At 38.6% G+C, this 19,036-nt stretch overlaps 1 protein-coding gene across 1 annotated transcript; it reads right to left on the bottom strand.

Moving 5' to 3' along the window:
• Positions 1-426: 426 nt before the first annotated feature.
• Positions 427-18,003, bottom strand: LOC105024655 (5-hydroxytryptamine receptor 2C). The gene is made up of 4 exons (XM_010894725.4): positions 17,655-18,003; positions 8,158-8,598; positions 4,874-5,074; positions 427-1,525 (listed from the first exon to the last, which is right to left on the bottom strand). The coding sequence occupies exons 2-4, from the start codon at positions 8,441-8,443 to the stop codon at positions 633-635; spliced, it is 1,380 nt and encodes a 459-aa protein (XP_010893027.2). The 5' UTR covers positions 8,444-8,598; positions 17,655-18,003; the 3' UTR covers positions 427-632.
• Between the last annotated feature and the right edge of the window lie 1,033 nt (positions 18,004-19,036).

Genomic DNA, 19,036 nt, shown 5'->3' with positions numbered 1-19,036 from the left:
ATGTCCACATGGTGGCACTGAGATTCTAGGATTAAAAAGATATGAGTCACATTTGTTTGTAAGCCCTTTTTGACCTTCCCAAAGCCCTCTTATGAGAGGAAAACACCTTTTTGATCAATCAGCAGTGCAGTTGACATTCCTTTAAAAGGAACACAATGAGAATTTACTTACTCTGCAAAGTTAATACAAGTATTAACCTCTGACAAATACAGATTCAATATCTGTCTGTCACATTCTTCAGTCTTAACACTTTTTCTTTCAGGCCTACAGAGTCTCTCGTCTCTTTAGCGCACCACGAAACACTGAAAAGGTTCTTCTCCTGTTCATTGCATCTGATGAACACTGTATTTAGCTTTGTCTGTCTCCTTAAAATGCTGTGTGTTTTGGCTTGTATTTTTTGTCATTTTCTTCGATTTCTTCAGCTTTGGATGTTAGAACAAAATAACGCTTTACAAAAGTATTGCGTTAGGATTACTTATCATTTTTACGGGTGCAAGCATTGATGATTTGTTTGAATAGGGAGTGGAGCAGGAGAATTCAAACCGTGACTGCAACGCCTTTTCACAACAATGCATTGTATGCAGAAGGAGATAGAGCTTTTAGGAGACAGGCTATAAGGCCAGCCAGCGAGATCAGACACAGCTGATATGCTCAACAGGGGCAGGACAGACACTCACCAACTTCTCTAACATTCCAGATCCTTCGTCCTCTCCCCTAAATCTAAGTCCATCCTTTAATGACATGCACTTTCCATTGTAGAGGTTACCATTGTTGGTACCTTCCCTGCTGAGTACAGGTGGGACACTGCAGACTGGAAATACGGGGTTGGCTGCGGAGCTCTTGGCTGTCGGGTTGACGTAGATACATTTTAGGTAACGTTGGAAGGCATGTCTGTAGGTTCTGTTGAACAGAGTGTAGACCAATGGGTTGACACCAGACGAGACATATCCCACCCAAACAAAAACCCTCAGGAGCACTGTCAAGGCAGACTTGTTGCACAGGCTTACTTCTGAGATTTCACATAATGCGCTGAGCACGTTGGTGATGAAGAATGGACACCACATAACCAGGAAGAGGAAAAACACCACACCCAGGACCTTGGATGCTCTTCTCTCATTTTTGATCGATTGAGCCATGCAAGGCCTCCCGGCAGATCCCCCCGGGTCCCGCCTCCCTTCTTGAGAGACGGAAACCTCTGAGGCGTCGACAGCTGTTGAGGACTCGGGACCACCAGAGTCCTGCTGGAGGAGGTTCAGGCAGTCTCCTTGGGGAGGCGGCGGGGTGATCCCGAGTAAGACAGGACGGCTGACGGAAGCCTGGTCTCCTCCATGCAGGAAAGCAGAGGCCTGACGCTGTAACACACGTATGGTCAGACAGTAGCTGACCACCATGATAATCAAAGGGATGAAGAAGGCCACAAAGGAGGCCACCAGGACAAAGCGTCTCTCGTTTAGTACGCAGGTCCTGTCGTCAAACACGTTCGAGTCATTATACAGGCCAATGACAGGGATGGGCAAGGAGATCACTGTCAGTGAGAGACAGAGACAAAGACATTGTGAGAGATATGGACATGGAATTACAACCCAAATGTTAGAATCACACGAAACGCATGACTATCAGCTGATCAGGTTTGAACGCTGGGCAAAGCAGTGGAATAGTGTGACATCTACAGTTTGACATTTTGTAACCTAAACAACAAGTATCAGTAACATAATTTAATGCAATCTGTGGAAAATCTTAAATTCTATAAGAAAAATTCTGGAGTTGAACAGGTGTTGAGCACTGAACAGGTATGAATGTTCTCAAAGCTATCCACAAAGTCTGCTATAGAAAATGCAGTGCTATAGTTTCTCCTCCCATTTTTCCTCTGATGAGGGTTGATTGAACAATTACAATTTTTCATATTGATAATAAACAGTAATATGGTCCAACATATGGATGGGGCATGTTTTGAGGCACCCATTATCCCTTGGTTGAAAATGTTTTAAATGCAGGTTCATGGTTTAGTTTATTTTATTTCTTAAGATATTTCTTCAATAGACCTAAAGTGAAAGTTTTTTCACTGAAGGCAACAATTAACACAGCTGGACTATCTTAGACCATGGATGAGGCTTTCTAACAAAGACTATAATCAGTAGGTATCAAAAAGTGTACAATATTTTTGGAAAGGTCATTGGTTTCCCTATATTTTAAATTAAAGTTGGCAAAAGCTTCTATGTAAACATCGCCAATGTTATAAATCTCCAAATCTCTCCATCGCTCAAAGGCATTATAAAGGTTGGAGAGGATGAGAATAGTTTGATTGGGAGCAGCAATGCCATTGGCCTAAGGTCAAAATTACTCGTAATGTACTAACAGACATGAGCAGTGCTATGCATACTGGGATTATGAAGTGATTTCTCCAGACCGACATGATGAAAGTGCCAACAAAGAAAGGGTGCCACACTCTTTTCTAAGCCAGCTGGATGACGCCAGTGTGACAGTACATATGTTAACGGCCTAATAGAAAGTCACGCTTTTTACCGATTTACTGTTCTTTATAATACCAGATTAATGCCTTGGTAATTATTAGAACTGTAGTAATTTTTTCCTCCTGTCCAAATCTCGCCATGTCATTAATGTGATGAAGGCCTTGCCAGCAGGTTACTGAGAGAAAAGGTGCCAAATGTGTTCTCAAATGCCTTACACAGGCCACAAAACACAATTGAGTTTGAAGGTACCCAGTATACAACAAGGAGATGCATGAGTACAACAAAACAAAGCTGTACTGTCTGACCTACACCTGAACCAATTTGCTTCTGCTGGACTACAATATTAAATTTCTTCGAGTCCAGGTTCTAGAACATTGTGTGTCTGCTTTCAGTTTGACTATCAGAGGGTATAATATTAAAAGGGAGTCACTTCATCTTCAATGGAAGATGTTCTGACCAAGTGCGATTACGCATCCATATGGGCATCAGCTTACTCTTATTCCAATTGATTTTCTTTCCAAAGAACATACCAAACAAATTAACCAACTTAAGTAGGACTGGGATACTAGATTGCGGTTACACAGATGAAAATGTCATCATTCTTGTAGAGAACTTTTATGTTTTTAACAATACATTTCTACATGTTTTGTTAATAACATACAATTATTTCTTATTTCTTGAGCGAGAAGCTTCATGCTAGAAGGAACAGCAGTTGCAGAAGTGTACAACCCTGTCTCAACCCTCCATGGAGGACATCCTGGAGAGACAGTGATTGGTTGGTGAATATTCTAGTGGATGGGCTCCTGTGTACAGTAGAAGTTGGATAGTACATTTACGAAGTTATCCACAATGTTACGTTGCTTTGGGACTGCAATTAAATAGGGCCATACTACATGATTAAAGCGTGAAGAGATATAATAGCAAAGGAGTCCATCTGCGGAAAGGACAAAGGTTCTCTAAAACGTGCCTGGGAGGCCCTGTTGCCTCAGAGGAGGTTGTTTAAGTTCAGGTTAAAGTATTTTTCCAAATCAGCCAATTAAATTAAAATATCAGCTCTCATGTGGATGCACTGAGCAGGCTAGATACGCAGCCATGGGAAGCAGAAAATAACTGTCATAAGTAACAAGGTAATGGAACTTTCTTGTCATGGCGAGGTTGAGTGGAGGAACCAGGCGCAGCATGGGGAATCTGGTCTAAAAGCATGGGGAATCTTGTGAAAATTGATGGCAAGATGAATGCATTGTGTTATCAGAAAATACTGGCAGACAATTTGCATTCTTCTGCACGACCAAAGACTTTGCATGACCTGGAGGCATTTTACCAAGACGAATGGACAGCTATACCACCAGCAAGAATTCAGGGCCTCACAGACAACTATTACACAAGACTGCACGCTGTCACTAGATGTTAAAGGGGGCAATACACAGTATTATCTAAGGGTATGACTTTTGAACAGGGGTCAGTTCATTTTTTCCTTTGTTGCCATGTTCTGTTTTATGATGGTGCCTTTCTGTTTTGACCTACAGTTGAATGTGAATCCCATAAGAAATTAAAGACGTGTTCTAGAGTCCCCTCCCCTATTTCACTGTTGGGGACAACTGTTGGAATCAAAATGTTGAGTTTTGAAACCAACACTGATTAGACACAATATTGTCCATTGTCAGCATTTTGTATGCGTGATAACACAGGCTCAGTGGGCTGTTTCCTAATGAATTTGTACTTTTGCTTTCACTTAGATGTCTTGTGTTTTAATTGATTCATGTTAATAATGTACATCTTATCAACAGCAAGCTGAAAATGTGTGGCAGATGACCATATTTGCTCATGTAAGTATTGTACGTTTAGATAAGAGCTTTTGCTAAATCAATAAGCTATAAAATGTCAGTAACATGAAATTATTGACAATGAAAATGGTGGGAATCAAATTTACTGTATTTATAGCATTAAAATATTTTCCAGTTAACATTTTGGCAATAAAAAACTTGCAATGGCGTCCTGGCAAACTGTAGAAAAAAACTCAAATATTATTTTCATGAAATGCTCAACCACTAGCGACGGGGCTAGGCCAGGGACTTGGGGTGCTGATCTCTCGGGGGAGGCAATCAATCAGATACTGCTGTTTGGACTCGAGTCAAATGTGTCTCATCCAAGAATTATCTCAACAGCCGCTTGTCACCTTCATAGGCAGTCAGTTGACAGATGGACGTCGGCTAAAGGATGCCGGTTGACTCATTCCTAAATTATTCTTTGGGGTGCTTATGCCTGTGGTGCTTTAGGCCCGCCAATATGCGCTGCAGATAGACAAGCTTGCTATGACTCCTATAATAATTGTATTATTGAGGTTTCTGGTTTAAACTTTTTTTCAGTTCAGATGTACAATAACTACATCCACAGGAACTCACATATGGAGAGGGTCCAGACCAGGGCGATCTTAACCTTGGCCTTGAAGAGGGAGTTGGAGCGGGTGTATTTGATGGGGTTACAGATGCCCACATAGCGGTCCAGTGAGATGGCGCACAGGTGCATGATGGATGCTGTGGAGAGCAACACGTCTAGGAAGATCCAGATGGGACAGAGGAGTTTGGGGAAGTGCCACACGTAGTCTGAGGAATGGACAGGCACACAATCAGAGTAAACAACTACTGTGTTTTCATTATCAAAGGTCATTTTATGGTGTGGTCTCATGAACAATTAAATAATTGAATAGATGTATAGAATATAACTAGAAACAGACCTGGTTGATGCATTCTCTGCTGTAGTTTACTGAAAATATGGCATTTTGGTAAAAATATGAACTGTCCATTTATCCTTGTCTATGAACATTTTTGTAAACACATTAACTGTCCCTTTATCCTTGTCTGTGTGTCTTTTACTAAAATTGTGATCTGCTGATTTACAGTGATGAGAAGAAGTATTTGATCCCCTGCTGATTTTGTATGTTTGCCCACTGACAAAGAATTGATCAGTCTATAATTTTAATGGTAGGTTTATTTGAACAGTGAGAGACAGAATAACAACAAAACAAGGCAAGCCTAGTTCAGCAGGCCCGCAACAGAATATAGTCACATCTTGAGATTCAAACCCAGGTCGCCCACGTCAAAGGCTGCATCATTAACCACTACATCAGGGAGCTGTATTTTTGCTGGGTGTCAGTATAGCCTCTTGTCTCTATCTTGAACAAATCCTCTCTTTGCCACTGGACGTTTTAATAGTTAATTGGCCATTCGTGTGTGACACTGATACAGTTAAACTGACTAACGTTTCTTACTAAGTTTACCTCCACCACAGATAGTTTCTATGTAAGGCGTTTGCCACTGGCCATTTTAACAGCGTATTAGCCAGTAATAAGCTTTACCGGTATCTACTAACAAACTGGAACAGTCATAAGAAATGAGCAATTGTTAGCGAGTCTCCCAAAGCTATTTCATTTCACGACATAGGAACATCTTTTTTTCTTTCATGGCAAAACAATATACTTTTTTCTTTCATTTGTGAATGACATTTATACAATAACTATTAATAAAGGCAATGATAACTAACTTTTTCATCAAGTGAAAAGACGAGAGAATCGTGGAATCTACCAGAAATAATTCAATAATGTCGTTGCTCTCAATAGATTCGAACTTAGGTCTTCCACAAGAGAGTCACTATATCTTTAACTACGACACCACAGCATTACACATTTCAGTAGTCGCTAGACTCCATTGAGGATTGAGTAAAACTGACTAACGTTTCTTATTAAGTTTACCTCCTCCACAAATAGCGTCTATGAACTGTATTGCTTTTGCCACTGGCCGTTTTAACAGCTTATTAGCCAGTAATAGGCTTACTAGTATCTACTAACTTCCTAAGAAGAATCATTAGAATTGAGAAATTTCTAGCGAGACTGAAGATGAACTATTCCATGCCAGAAACAGTTGCAAAATAACCATATACAGTTTCAGCCAGCAAGGTTTTCGTCAATACAGAATAATTAACAATGCGTACTTCGCTTCGCCTGCGAGGAGATACAAACTCAGGACCTACAGTTCACAAGTCTGCTTTTCTAACCGCTATGATATTTGACAAGGGTCAGTCAGTCAGTAACTCACTCAGTAAGAGACTTTCGCTCTTCTTAGCCAGCTCCGCATGTCAGAAAAACGCATGTCAAAAATGTTATAAATTGATTAGCATTTTAATGAGTTAAATAAATATTCGACCCCTCTGCAAAACATGACTTAGTACTTGGTTGCAAAACCCTTGTTGGTGATCACAAAAGTCAGACGTTTCTTGTAGTTGGCCACCAGGTTAGCACACATCTCAGGAGGGATTTTGTCCCACTCCTCTTTGCAGATCTTCTCCAAGTCATTAAGGTTTTGAGGCTGACGTTTAGCAACTCAAACCTTCAGCTCTCACCACAGATTTGCTATGGGATTAAGGTCTGGAGACTGGCTAGACCACTCCAGTTCCTTAATGTGCTTCTTCTTGAGATGTTCCTATGTTGCCATGGCCGTGTGTTTTGGGTCATTGTCATGCTGGAATACCCATCCACGACCCATTTTCAATGCCCTGGCTGAGGGAAGGAGGTTCTCACCCAAGATTTGACGGTACATGGCCCCGTCCATCGTCCCTCTGATGCGGTGAAGTTGTCCTGTCTCCTTAGCAGAAAAACACCCCCAAAGCATAATGTTTCCACCTCCATGTTTGACAGTGGGGATGATTTTCTTGGGGTCATAGGCAGCATTCCTCCTCCTCCAAACACGGTGAGTAGAGATGATGCCAAAGAGCTTGATTTTGGTCTCATCTGACCCACAACACTTTCACCCAGTTCTCCTCTGAATCATTCAGATGTTTATTGGCACTTGGAACTTCAGACGGGCCTGTACATATGCTTTCTTGAGCAGGGGGACCTTGCGGGCGCTGCAGGATTTCAGTCCTTCACAGCTTTGCGTGTTACCAGTGGTTTTCTTGGTGGAGCCCCAGACCGAGGGAGATAGACAGCTCCAAAGGGTTTTTTTATCCATTTGCAAATAATCGCACCAACTGTTGTCACCTTCTCACCAAGCTGCTTGGCGATGGCCCATTCCAGCCTTGTGTAGGTCTACAATCTTGTCCCTGACATCCTTGGACAGCTCTTTGTTCTTGGCCATGGTGGAGAGTTTGGAATCTGATTGATTGATTGCTTCTGTGGACAAGTGTCTTTTATACAGGTAACAAGCTGAGATTAGAAGCACTCCCTTTAAGAGTGAGACACCTGGGCACCAGAAATCTTTTTGATTGAGAGGGGATCAAATACTTATTTGACTAATTAAAATGCAAATCAATTTATAACATTTCTAACATGCGTTTTATGTTTATTTTTAAAATATTTCATTCTGTCTCTTACTGTTCAAATAAACCTACCATTAAAATTATAGACTGATAATTTCTTTGTCTCTGGGCAAACGTACAAAATCAGCAGGGGATCAAATACTTTATTCCCTCACCGTAACCTTGTATATGGGGCTTGGTCAATTACACCAACTGATATAGAAATATGACTACAGAATCAATTACACAGCATCTTTCCCTTTTTTCTTTGTCATCCAGTCTAACATCACCTCACAGTAGAGACAGTTATCCCCAGCTGCTTCCAAGAGCTCCTTACCCAGTAGGTAAAACATACACGTGCTTCACATTGCATTTTAAATAATTCACTACTACCTACCACAGAAAATGTTAATGAGTGAGACCGGCATGACAAGAAACCCCACTAGCATGTCTGCCACGGCCAGGGAACGCAGGAAGAAGCTGGTGGCATTCTGCAGCTTCTTCTCAAGAGACACAGCCAGAATTAGCAGGGTGTTGCCCGCCACAGTGATGAAAATGACCACAACGATGAGCAGAGCAGCCCAGTTCTCCACCTTGACAGTCTCCGGTCTGGGGTCTGAATGATTGGCCTCTATGGGGATGCTCAGATTAAAGAGCTCCCTATTTCTCAATGGCAGAGACATCGGGTCACAGAGACATCGGGTCACAGAGACATCGGGTCACAAAGTCAGAGGTTCAAACATTTGACTCCCTGCTATGTCAACCAAGATTTAATTTGTTATGTTCAATGAGGACTCTTGGATGTTCCGGTTATCATAATGATTATTTTAAAGCAAATCTGCAAAAGAAAGTGAAACATGCAGGCGTTAGTCACATTTCCAATAACATATTCCCACCGTAGGCTGAATAACATTGAAATTAAAAACATTCCAGCTAGATCAACCTCTGATTGTATATCCCACTTCTGCCAAAGACAAGTCAGACCTGCTCACAAATTCCACTGAAATGCTATGCATATGTAGCATGAAATTCTCAGCAGCTACTGTAACTGTTACAATAATCTACTGATTCAAAAGCAAATAGATGAGTGATATACTACAGCAATACATTTACTTTATTATAACCGTAAAAGAAGAAATACCTATTGCATCACAGCTTTTGTTATCGCAAGATTTTGCAAACAATCATTTTAACTGTACTTGTACATTGTTTACTTTTCTTCAAGGCAACAGCTAGTTAATGGGTATAAATTTTTTCATGAAATAATGCACTACTGGACAGGAAGTGATGTAAGAATGTCCATATTGTTCAACCAGAAGTGGGTAGTGGTTATAATCTAATTGCACAGTTCCAAGTCTAGTGTTCTTGTCCAATGGGTTTGGTGTTCTGGGCTCTAAGCTTTTACAAATGACAATTAGCAGGGAGTGACCACTTTCTGGGCATGGATCAGATTCCAGATCTTAACCACTGAATCAAGGAACAGCTGGAGCACCGCAGAAATCACACAAAGGAGAAACTCAACTGGGTTGACCAGACACCTTGATCTCCAAGTGTAAAACAGAATCTAATTGAATATAGAGCAAAGGAAATCTAATTAAAACATGCACAAGTTCAAGAATGAAAAGATATATAAAAAAGCTTAAGCAGAAAATATGACTAAACCCAATGCCAAGACGGGATACAGACTTGAAACAGCCCTAGGCCATGACCCCAAATGGCACTGCATGCGGTGCTACTCTATGAACAGCTAAGTGCAGGGGTGTATCACATCTGTCTCTGCATCACATCGGGGGGCTGGGTGTGTGGAATAGGCAGACAAAAATCCAGATATCAATAAATAAAATAAAAAAAATAAAACATGATTTATAAAACAGTCAATGATTAAAAAAAAGTACATAAAAATTGATTTATTTAAATCGACCTGCGAATACATGAAGGTTGATTGGTAAAAAAACACAACAAGATGAATAGATAACAAGAAACCAGGCAAGCCTAGTTCAGCCGGCCCGCAATAAAAACTGTGCAATTGCTAGCGAGACTGAAGATGAACTTTTCCATGCCAGAAACAGACGCAAAATAACCATATGCAGTTTCAGCCAGCGAGGTTTTCGTCAATACAGAATAATTCACAATGCGTACTTCGCTTTGCCTGCGAGGAGATACGAACTTGAGACCTATAGTTCTCATCTCTGCTTCTCTAACCACTATACTATTTAACAAAGGGTGGTCAGCCAGGCACTCAATCACTCGGTCACTCAGTAAGGGACATTCACTCTTCTTAGCCAGCTCAGCTTACGCGGTCCGGCAAAAAGACATAGGAATCAGACGATACAAAACGTGTCGATAGATAAATCAGGAAGATCAACAGATACAAAAGATTGATAGAGATAAAACTGAGAATAATAGAGAAAAAACTAAGAGCTTGAAACATTTAAAAAACTGATATTGATGAATATTGATATTGACATATATGTATTTTTTAAAAGTCTTGGTGAATATATGTATATAAACATAGAGGTCACATTACCCTTATTTTTCCTTTTGGTTTACAGGCACAATCATTCCATAAAAAAATATTTATATATAGATCAATAGAAAAACACATACATTTATGAAAAACGATGTTCTATAGGTGACATATATACAAACACAGAGATTGATTTGTTTAAACATACTAGAGGGACAAATACTAGATACGAGATAAGAAATAGATTTGAAAAAACATTGAAATTGATTAAAGATTTAAAGCCTCCTAGGTGAAAGCATAGAATAAATTAGATCTGATTTGAAAATGTCACAGATTCAACACATTTTCTTTTGGTCACATTTAATCTGCCTAAGAAAAAAAAGCATCATAAACTGCATGAGCGATGGAAAGGATGGAAAGTCCATGTATGGTTTAGAAACATACAACAAAAGGTGTCACCAAACGCATAAACAAGCTCAAGAATTCTTTCCATTGTAAAAGTATGTCAATATAAAGTTATTACACAAGCATTAAACACACTCAGACTGGGTCAATATAATGTTATTACACAAGCATTAAACACACTCAGACTGTGTCAATATAATGTTATTACACAAGCATTAAACACACTCAGACTGGGTCAATATAATGTTATTATACAAGCATTAAACACACTCAGACTGGGTCAATATAATGTTATTACACAAGCATTAAACACACTCCGACTGGGTCAATATAATGTTATTACACAAGCATTAAACACACTCAGACAAAACCCAGACTGGGTCTGAGGAGCTGCCATAGGGATTAACATTTCCAGGAAGGACTCCAGTGAGATATGTTCACTTACAATAAGTGTTATTAAAGGGACTGTAATTAGGATCTTTTTGGCTTTTTAGAGGCAAGTGGAAAACAGATACACACAGACAATTACAGACTGAACTAAAGAGACCATTCAGAGAAGAATTAAGAACTTGGGAATGATGGGAAATGCATTTGTCTGAAACATGAACTTATATTATTTAAGCAGCAACATGTCCCACATGCTAAATATCCACTGAACTCGGATGTAACACTTCATTAACAGTTTATTTATGCGTTATTTCCTATTACCAGCTGCTGCATTGAAACAAAGAACAGAACACATAGTTGTTACACCAGTTATTGTCTCATTAGCATCTGACCAAAACATGAGATGACTGAGTTCTGGGGGAAAAAAGAATACTAGATTAAATTAATATTACAGAAATTATATAATAAGTTAAAAGAATAAAGTATTTCATTTGGTCTCAGTAAACTGTCTATTAGGCACGGATCCTAATACAACCGGTTTATTTAAGTAACTTCTTTCTGAAGAGACAGTGACATGTGGTAGTGTTTAGGCATGACGTGCTGTTCAGTGCTTTTCATATAAAAGCCATGTTTGGTAATGTTATGCTGAGATAACAGCCAGTCTGCAGTCTCCAGTTCCAGACAGAATAGATTATCATATTTTGATTCCAGGAAAATGTTTGGTTTCACTGAAACTTGTGGAGATGCTCATACAGCAAACATTTGGACCTGAATGACAAAACATCAGGAGATAGAGAAGTTCAGATTTTACCTCTTTTGCATACTCCACCTTACCATGTGACAAACGTTTCTTCATTACTGGAAAGGATAAACTGGAAAATTTATCAATTCACATTTTAAGACTGTTTTGTGATTCAGAATGTCAAACTGTTTTATGATTTATTGAAAACAATGGATGGGTTCATGACAAAAAACTGGCCCTGCCAGCAGGCTCAGTGGAGCCAAAGTATACAGGGTGGCTGATGTCGCAGATAAAGCCAGCTTTTAACCTCAATCAATAACCAGAGTCACCCTACATGCCAAAAACCTCATAACAAACTCCTCAGAAATTACATTTCCAAAATTATTTTAAGAAGACATTTGTAAAGAGATGAAAAAGGATCACTTGACTGAGAAATATATTTTGAGCTTGAACCAAAATTTATTATTAAACGGGCAATAATATAGAATATTCAAAGAAAATATGATGCTATTAACAGAACCATTTTTAGATCTCCAAATAACTATAGGGACCCAGAGCCTTATTTGACCACTAGAAAATGTAAATGTGGGAAGGCCAAAAAGAGTGGATGTATGGAAAGCAAATAAGCTGATTGGCTGGATTCTTTGCCTTTCAAGGCAATTTTTTTGGCCACAGCAATAGGAAATAAATTGGGGTGAATCACAGTTGTGTTATATCAAGGTGTCAACATTTTTTCCCAGTGGGCAGAGAGATAATGCTGCCGTATTCCATGATGTAATTCAAGTTCAGGATGTCAAGTAGGTTAGCAGTCTAAACAAGAAATACCAAGTGCTGGTATTCATCTAAGTGCCATTTTGGTTTACAATACAGTCTACTGTTTAGAGGCAAGTAGAGCGGGAGGGCATGAGTGGAAACAAAACTCCCTTCCCACAATAGTGGCCAATAGTAGGAAATATCAGGGAGACAGTCACAATCAGCACACGCTTACAAGCAACATGAAACTCCTTTTTGCGACACAGGAGACCCAGATCAATCTAAACCCACCCTTTTCCTTTTGACATACCCACTCCTTTCTCTTTGTCTTCTACAACCCTGTTTCCAAAAATGTTGGGATGCTGCATGAATGTAAATAAAAACAGAATGCAATGATGTGCAAATCATTTAAACCCCACATTCAATAGAAAATAGTACAAAGACAACATATCAAATGATGAAACTGAGACATTTTATTGTTTCTTGAAACATATATGCTCACTTTGAATTTGATGCCAGCAATACATTTCAAAAAAGTTGGGACAGAGGCCACAAAAGACTGGAAAAGTTGTGTAATGCTAAAAAACTAAATCTGGTGGAGTATCACACAACTAATAAAATCAATTGGCAACAGGTGAGTACCATGATTGGGTATTAAAAGATCAATCCAGAGAGGAGGGGTCGGTCAGAAGTGAGGATGGGGAGGATTGACCACTCTGTGAAAGAATGCACAGGCAAAGAGTGCAAACATTTTATAACAATGTTTCTCAATGTAAAATTACAAAGGGTTTGGGGATCTCATGATATACGGTACACAATATAATTAAAAGATTCAGAGAATCCAGAGAAATCTCGGTATGCATGGGACAAGGCTGAAAAACAATATTGGATGGCTATGATCTTCGGGCCCTCAGACGGTACTGCATTAAAAAAAGACACAATTCTGTAGTGGACATCACTGCATGGGCTTAGGAACACTTCCAAAAACCATTGTCTGTGAACACAGTATGTCGCTGGATCCACAAATGCAAGTTAAAACTCTACCATGCAAAGAAGAAACCATATGTAAACAAGATCCAGAACCGTCGTCGCCTTTTCTGGGCCTGAGCTAATTTAAGATGATGATGACCAAGGCGAAGTGGAAAACCGTCTTGTGGTCTGATTAATCAAAATTCTACTTTTTTTTTTATCATGGATGCTGCGTCCTCCGGACTAAAAAGGAGAGGGACCATCCAACTTGTTATCAGGGCACAGTTCAAAAGCCAACATCCGTGATGGTATGGGGGTGTATTTGTGCACATGGCATGGGTGAATTGCACATCTGTGAAGGCACCATTAATGCTGAACAGCATATAACATATGCTGCCATTTAAGAGAAGGCCTTGCTTATTTCAGCAAGACAATGCCAAACCACATCCTGCATGTATCACAATAGCATGGCTCCATAGTAAAAGAGTCTGCCTGCCTGCAGTTCAGACCTGTCACCCACTGAAACCATTTTGCGCATTATGTAACAAAAAATACGACAAAGGAGACCCTGAACTGTTGAGCTGCTGAAATATCAAGAAAGAATGGGAATACATTTCACTTTCAAAACTACAGCAATTGGTCTCCTCAGTTCCCAAACACTTGCATAATATTGTTAAGAGGCGATGCAACACAGTGGTAAACATGCCCTAGTCCCAACTTCTTTTAAACGTGTTGCCACCAAATACAAAATGGGAATGTATTTTTCCAAGAACAGTAACATTTCTCTGTTTCAACATTTAATGTATTGTTGTCTTTTTACTATTTGCACATCATTGCAGTCTGTTTTTATTTGCATTTTACACAACGTCCCAACTTTTTTGGAAATAGTTGTATTTGACACACCCACTCCTTTCCTTTTGACAGACATTCCCATTTGACTTTTTTTTTCTTCTATTTTACACCCATTACTTTTCTGTTCGACACACCCAATTCTTTCTGTTTGACACACCCAATCCTTTCTGCTTGACACTCCTACTTGTCTTTATGTGACACACCCTCAACTTTGACACACCCACTCCTTTCAGTTTGACACGACCACTCATTTTGACACAGCCAATAATTTCTGACATATCCACTACTTTTCCTTTTGAATTTGTGATAAAGAAGCTTTCTTTGAGTGACAAGGAATATGGGACCAAATATAAACATTTGACTACACTATGAGTTAATTTGTCTAAATTCTAATCATTCTTTGATCGCCAAACAGTAAAACCAATATGTTTCCACAGCCGTAACCAAAAGCAGTGAATAAAAGTACAGTGCAAAACATGCCACATCTCTAAGTAGTGTTCAGCTAATGTATTTTCTTCCAGCTAATGTAGTGTGTAATTGCATAAGTAACTAAATATGTAGCTAATGCAAGCTAATGTTAGCTGCTTGGGTAGCGGGTAATAGCAATAACTTCAACTGCTTAGCAACTTCAATATCCATTCCAGGATATTGATATTCTTTTCGCAAAACATTTCTTGGTTGATTTGGATGTGTCGTTTAAATGATTATCAAGTTGAAAAGTGAAATTGGGCTTGCTCAATATCTTCGTATTTGGTGCTATTCATTGTCCCTTCTGTCCCGCAAAAGAGAAGCAGCCCAAAAGCATGATGCTGCTGCCACTATGATTTACATTAGGTACTGTATACTTTGGGATATGAGCCACATTGTCTTTGAATAAGTCCTTGATCTCCTCAGACCATAACACATTTCCCAACATGGTTTTGGGAGATCGAATGTGTCTTTTTGCAAAATGCGTACAGGCTTGGATGCTACTTGCTTCTGTCAACAATTTTGGAGGGATTTTTGTCCTGGTGTCCTGGTGATGCAATCTTGATTCCTCTACTTTTTAATGATGGTCTTCACAGTATTCCATGATACATATAATGCCTTTCGAAATCACTTTATATGCCTCTCCTGATTTGAAATAGCAAATAATTTAAGGTTGAATCAGAATCACTTCAGTTACCTTTGTACATGATTTGGAATGTGATTGGTTGAATCTGAACTCTGTTACAACCCATATTATAAAGGGTGTGCACACTTTATGCAGCCAAGACAATGTCAGTTTTTATTTTATTGAGTTTTTCACCTAAATATTGTTAGGCACAATATCTTATTGAGGTGACAAAGATGTGACAGGATTAGTTTATTCAGTGTTTACATTAACAAAATCTGCATTTGTAATTGATATCCTCTGTACCCATTGTCTGTTGATGTACTTAAAAAGCTAGCTCCTCTGTCTTATCCCATCAAAACCCAAATTATGAGGTTGGTTTTCTTATGTTGTACTTCATAATGCTGAAACCAATCAATTTGATATATTGATCCATGCATCAATTGACCTGTCTACAAGATCCTGACCAACATATGTTAGAAGCAGGTAAATTGGTCCCTCCCAAAGAACAATTTGCAAAAGATAAAAGGTGTCCCCTGAAATACCAAAATCTCTCCTATACTCCCTTGCTTATCTGTACATAAATCAAGGGTGGTTTGAATGAAATCTGTATTTTAAAAATGCAAACTTACTGCTTTTCAATTGTCACTGACATACAGAATATTGATAATAGAATAAAAGACACGATTCTGTAGTGGAAATCACTGCATGGGCTTAGGAACACTTCCAAAAACTATTTAAAAAACATTTATTCCCTTTTGTCAATTCCTTGTCAACGGTTATTAACTGTGAATACTTAACATATTCATAAATCCTTATACTGTAGTCTTGTAAGCCCCCCACCACGAGCTCATGAACTGTTCATTTCAGTTGCCATAAAAATATGCTGTGAAATGTCAGTTTGAAATCCTACAACAGTGGATAGAAATTAATGTTTAAAAAACATTCATAAAAAAAAAAAACAGATTTTCAAAATAAAAATCAACACTTCCGCTAAGATTTCTGGAAAACATGGGAACTTCGGCAGAGTTTTGCAACGCTACCCACAAGGTACTGGCTTGCAAAGGAATGTATAATTCCTATTGGAACCAGGGAATCTGCTACAAAGATGGATATTTTATGTAATTTTTACAATCATTTCAGTAGTGGGTGCAAAATGTATGTTTGGCTAAATGATTGGATGACATTAGACAAATGTATGTGTTTGATGTTTGTGTAGTTAATATTAATTAATCAGTCAAAGCACATGCAAAAAAGGATAATAAAATAATATCAAGTTGAAGCAGAGCATGCTGGGAACATTTTCATTATAAACTTATAAAAATGGAGTAAAAGTCAGTAAAACAAACTTTCTAAGTTATTGGGAAGATTAATCTTACTTTGAGTTACACTTAGTAGAAACATTTGAGTAAGAAATACGTTAGGGTTTACAGTGTGTATTTAAATGTATTTTGGGACATTATTTCATTCTAAATCAACTGAAGCTTATTGCTGTGCCACCATAGCTTTACTGTAATTCATAGAGTGTAAATAGATATTCGACATTATGCATATTTTGTTTCCATTAAATAACAGTTAAATAAAAAGGAAAATGTTTGTGATTTTTGGGATTTTAAATGTTTTTTATTTGTTGGGAAATTTACCAGGTCAAACGTTCTGAAACTAGTCCATTATTTAAAAGGCTATGTTTCAATGGGCTGTAAATGTGTAAAACCTATGTGATCTCTTGTCACGAAAGTAATTCAGAGCTCCATATCATGTCATTTGATAATGTTTATATCTCCATTAGCCACATTCATCAGCTTTAAGATAGCAAAGTGCCTATAAGATTCTATTTAAAAGATGAATAAATTATTGCGGCTTTATTAAGTGATCATATATATGTTATAATCGTTAAACTGTGTGTGTAGTAATAACCGAAGTTATGCAAATTAATTCACACCCTGTGCTTGACGTGAGCCTGAACGGTTATAATTCTAGGCAAACAGCCTTAAGGTTGATTTTTTTATGCAAAAGCGATTGTTTTGGCCTTACTGGAACAAGCCTTAACACATACATTTTGATGAACATAGTCTAATTTGGCAGTTCCTGCACTTACTTTAGCCCAATTCAAGCGCTGTTCACACTCTAACAAAATAGGTACGACTGTGTAGCGCGCTTAGACTATAGCTCTTTCATGTCTTTAAACAGTAACTTATCAATTTAAAGAAAAACTTTATAACCTACCGCAGATAATAGTGTCAGATCTTCTGCGCGTACTTCTCATTTGTCTCATGTATTTCAGCCTCCCTCTACAGAAGGACAGCAGTATGAGCAAAATATATGGCAGTTATAGCGGTGTATCCACTGACTTAGAGTCTAGGTCCATACTGTTGTAAATCCACGCCTCCCATCCAACAACAGATGCTGCTCAATTCCTTTGATCGTCAATTCCTCATCAACGAAACCAGCCATAAACACAGCTATTACATATTCTTCATCTGCTGGCGACAGCGAAAAAGCAAACCTCCCAGTTTTCTCTGTTGCGTTCAATTTTGAAAAGACAACATTACAGTCATGTCCATGTCTATGACCAGAGACGTTGTTAGGATCACAATACATTTGGGGCTTAGCCCCTCCCCCCCGGGACAGAATGTAAAGCGCGATCGGAATTATACACGAATAGATCAAGGGCTATTTCTAATTCCTTTATTTTTGGTCAATTTGAGATCCGGGGCTATTCATAAAATATGTAAAGTATGACATTTTTATTTTTTTTACTGACAAATGCCAATTGCATTGCAACCAAAAAAACATATACCAATCAAAACAAACGAAGAGCTCAGAATTCGGTGCCCTAACATTTACATGATTATTGTTTTGTATTATTAAACAAGTCAAGGTAAAAAATACTTTTAAACCACTGATATGGCTTCAGGGACAGCTGCTCTATCATCGGCATCCTTTATTTTGGCAATTTGTTGAATTGTTAATAGTTTTAAAGCTATTTTCCATGAAAAAAATGCTAAATTGCTCGGACCCAATAAAACCAATATGGAAATAATCAACTGATATAGCTTCAGGGACAGCTGCTCTACCATCAAAATCCTTTATTTTGTCAATTTTCCAATACATTTTTAACAAAAATGCTCAATAGCTAAATGCTCAAAGATCTATTAAGCTATATTGGTTGGTTTTTTATAACATGACCAGATAATGGTGCACTTTTAAGACGGTGCCTTAACCCTCGTATCGTTGTAAAATAGTTTCTCACGTTCTTTTCGACTCTGAAAGATGAATATAAAACCGAAAAAACAAGGGGTGTTGCATGTTCACAATCGTGAGCTGATTCGGAAAGTGTCATTTGTATCTTTCTTGCATATTTCGTTGATGAGGTATTGACGTTCAAAGTCCGAATCTTGAATATAAAGCTAACTTCACCGCAGTGGTTTTCACCATCCAATTCATAGTTTTCAGTCACGTGGTTGCTCTGACAGTCTGGAGGGCAAAACGTTTGTTAAAACATGGCGTCTAACACTGGGAATTATACACTCACCTAAAGGATTATTAGGAACACCATACTAATACTGTGTTTGACCCCCTTTCGCCTTCAGAACTGCCTTAACTCT

Source organism: Esox lucius, chromosome 7, assembly GCF_011004845.1.
Source record: "Esox lucius isolate fEsoLuc1 chromosome 7, fEsoLuc1.pri, whole genome shotgun sequence".
NCBI classification, from domain to species: domain Eukaryota; kingdom Metazoa; phylum Chordata; class Actinopteri; order Esociformes; family Esocidae; genus Esox; species Esox lucius.
This window is presented reverse-complemented; position numbering and strand designations above follow the sequence as displayed.

Bases quoted from the DNA above. Each gene is read 5' to 3' on its own strand.
- LOC105024655 (XM_010894725.4), bottom strand. From the start codon at position 8,443: ATGTCTCTGCCATTGAGAAATAGGGAGCTCTTTAATCTGAGCATCCCC. The intron at 5,075-8,157 runs GTAGGTAGTAGT...TCCATTCCTCAG, and splicing joins ACTCATTAACATTTTCTGTG to ACTACGTGTGGCACTTCCCC. The intron at 1,526-4,873 runs GTGAGTTCCTGT...TCTCACTGACAG, and splicing joins GGTCTGGACCCTCTCCATAT to TGATCTCCTTGCCCATCCCT.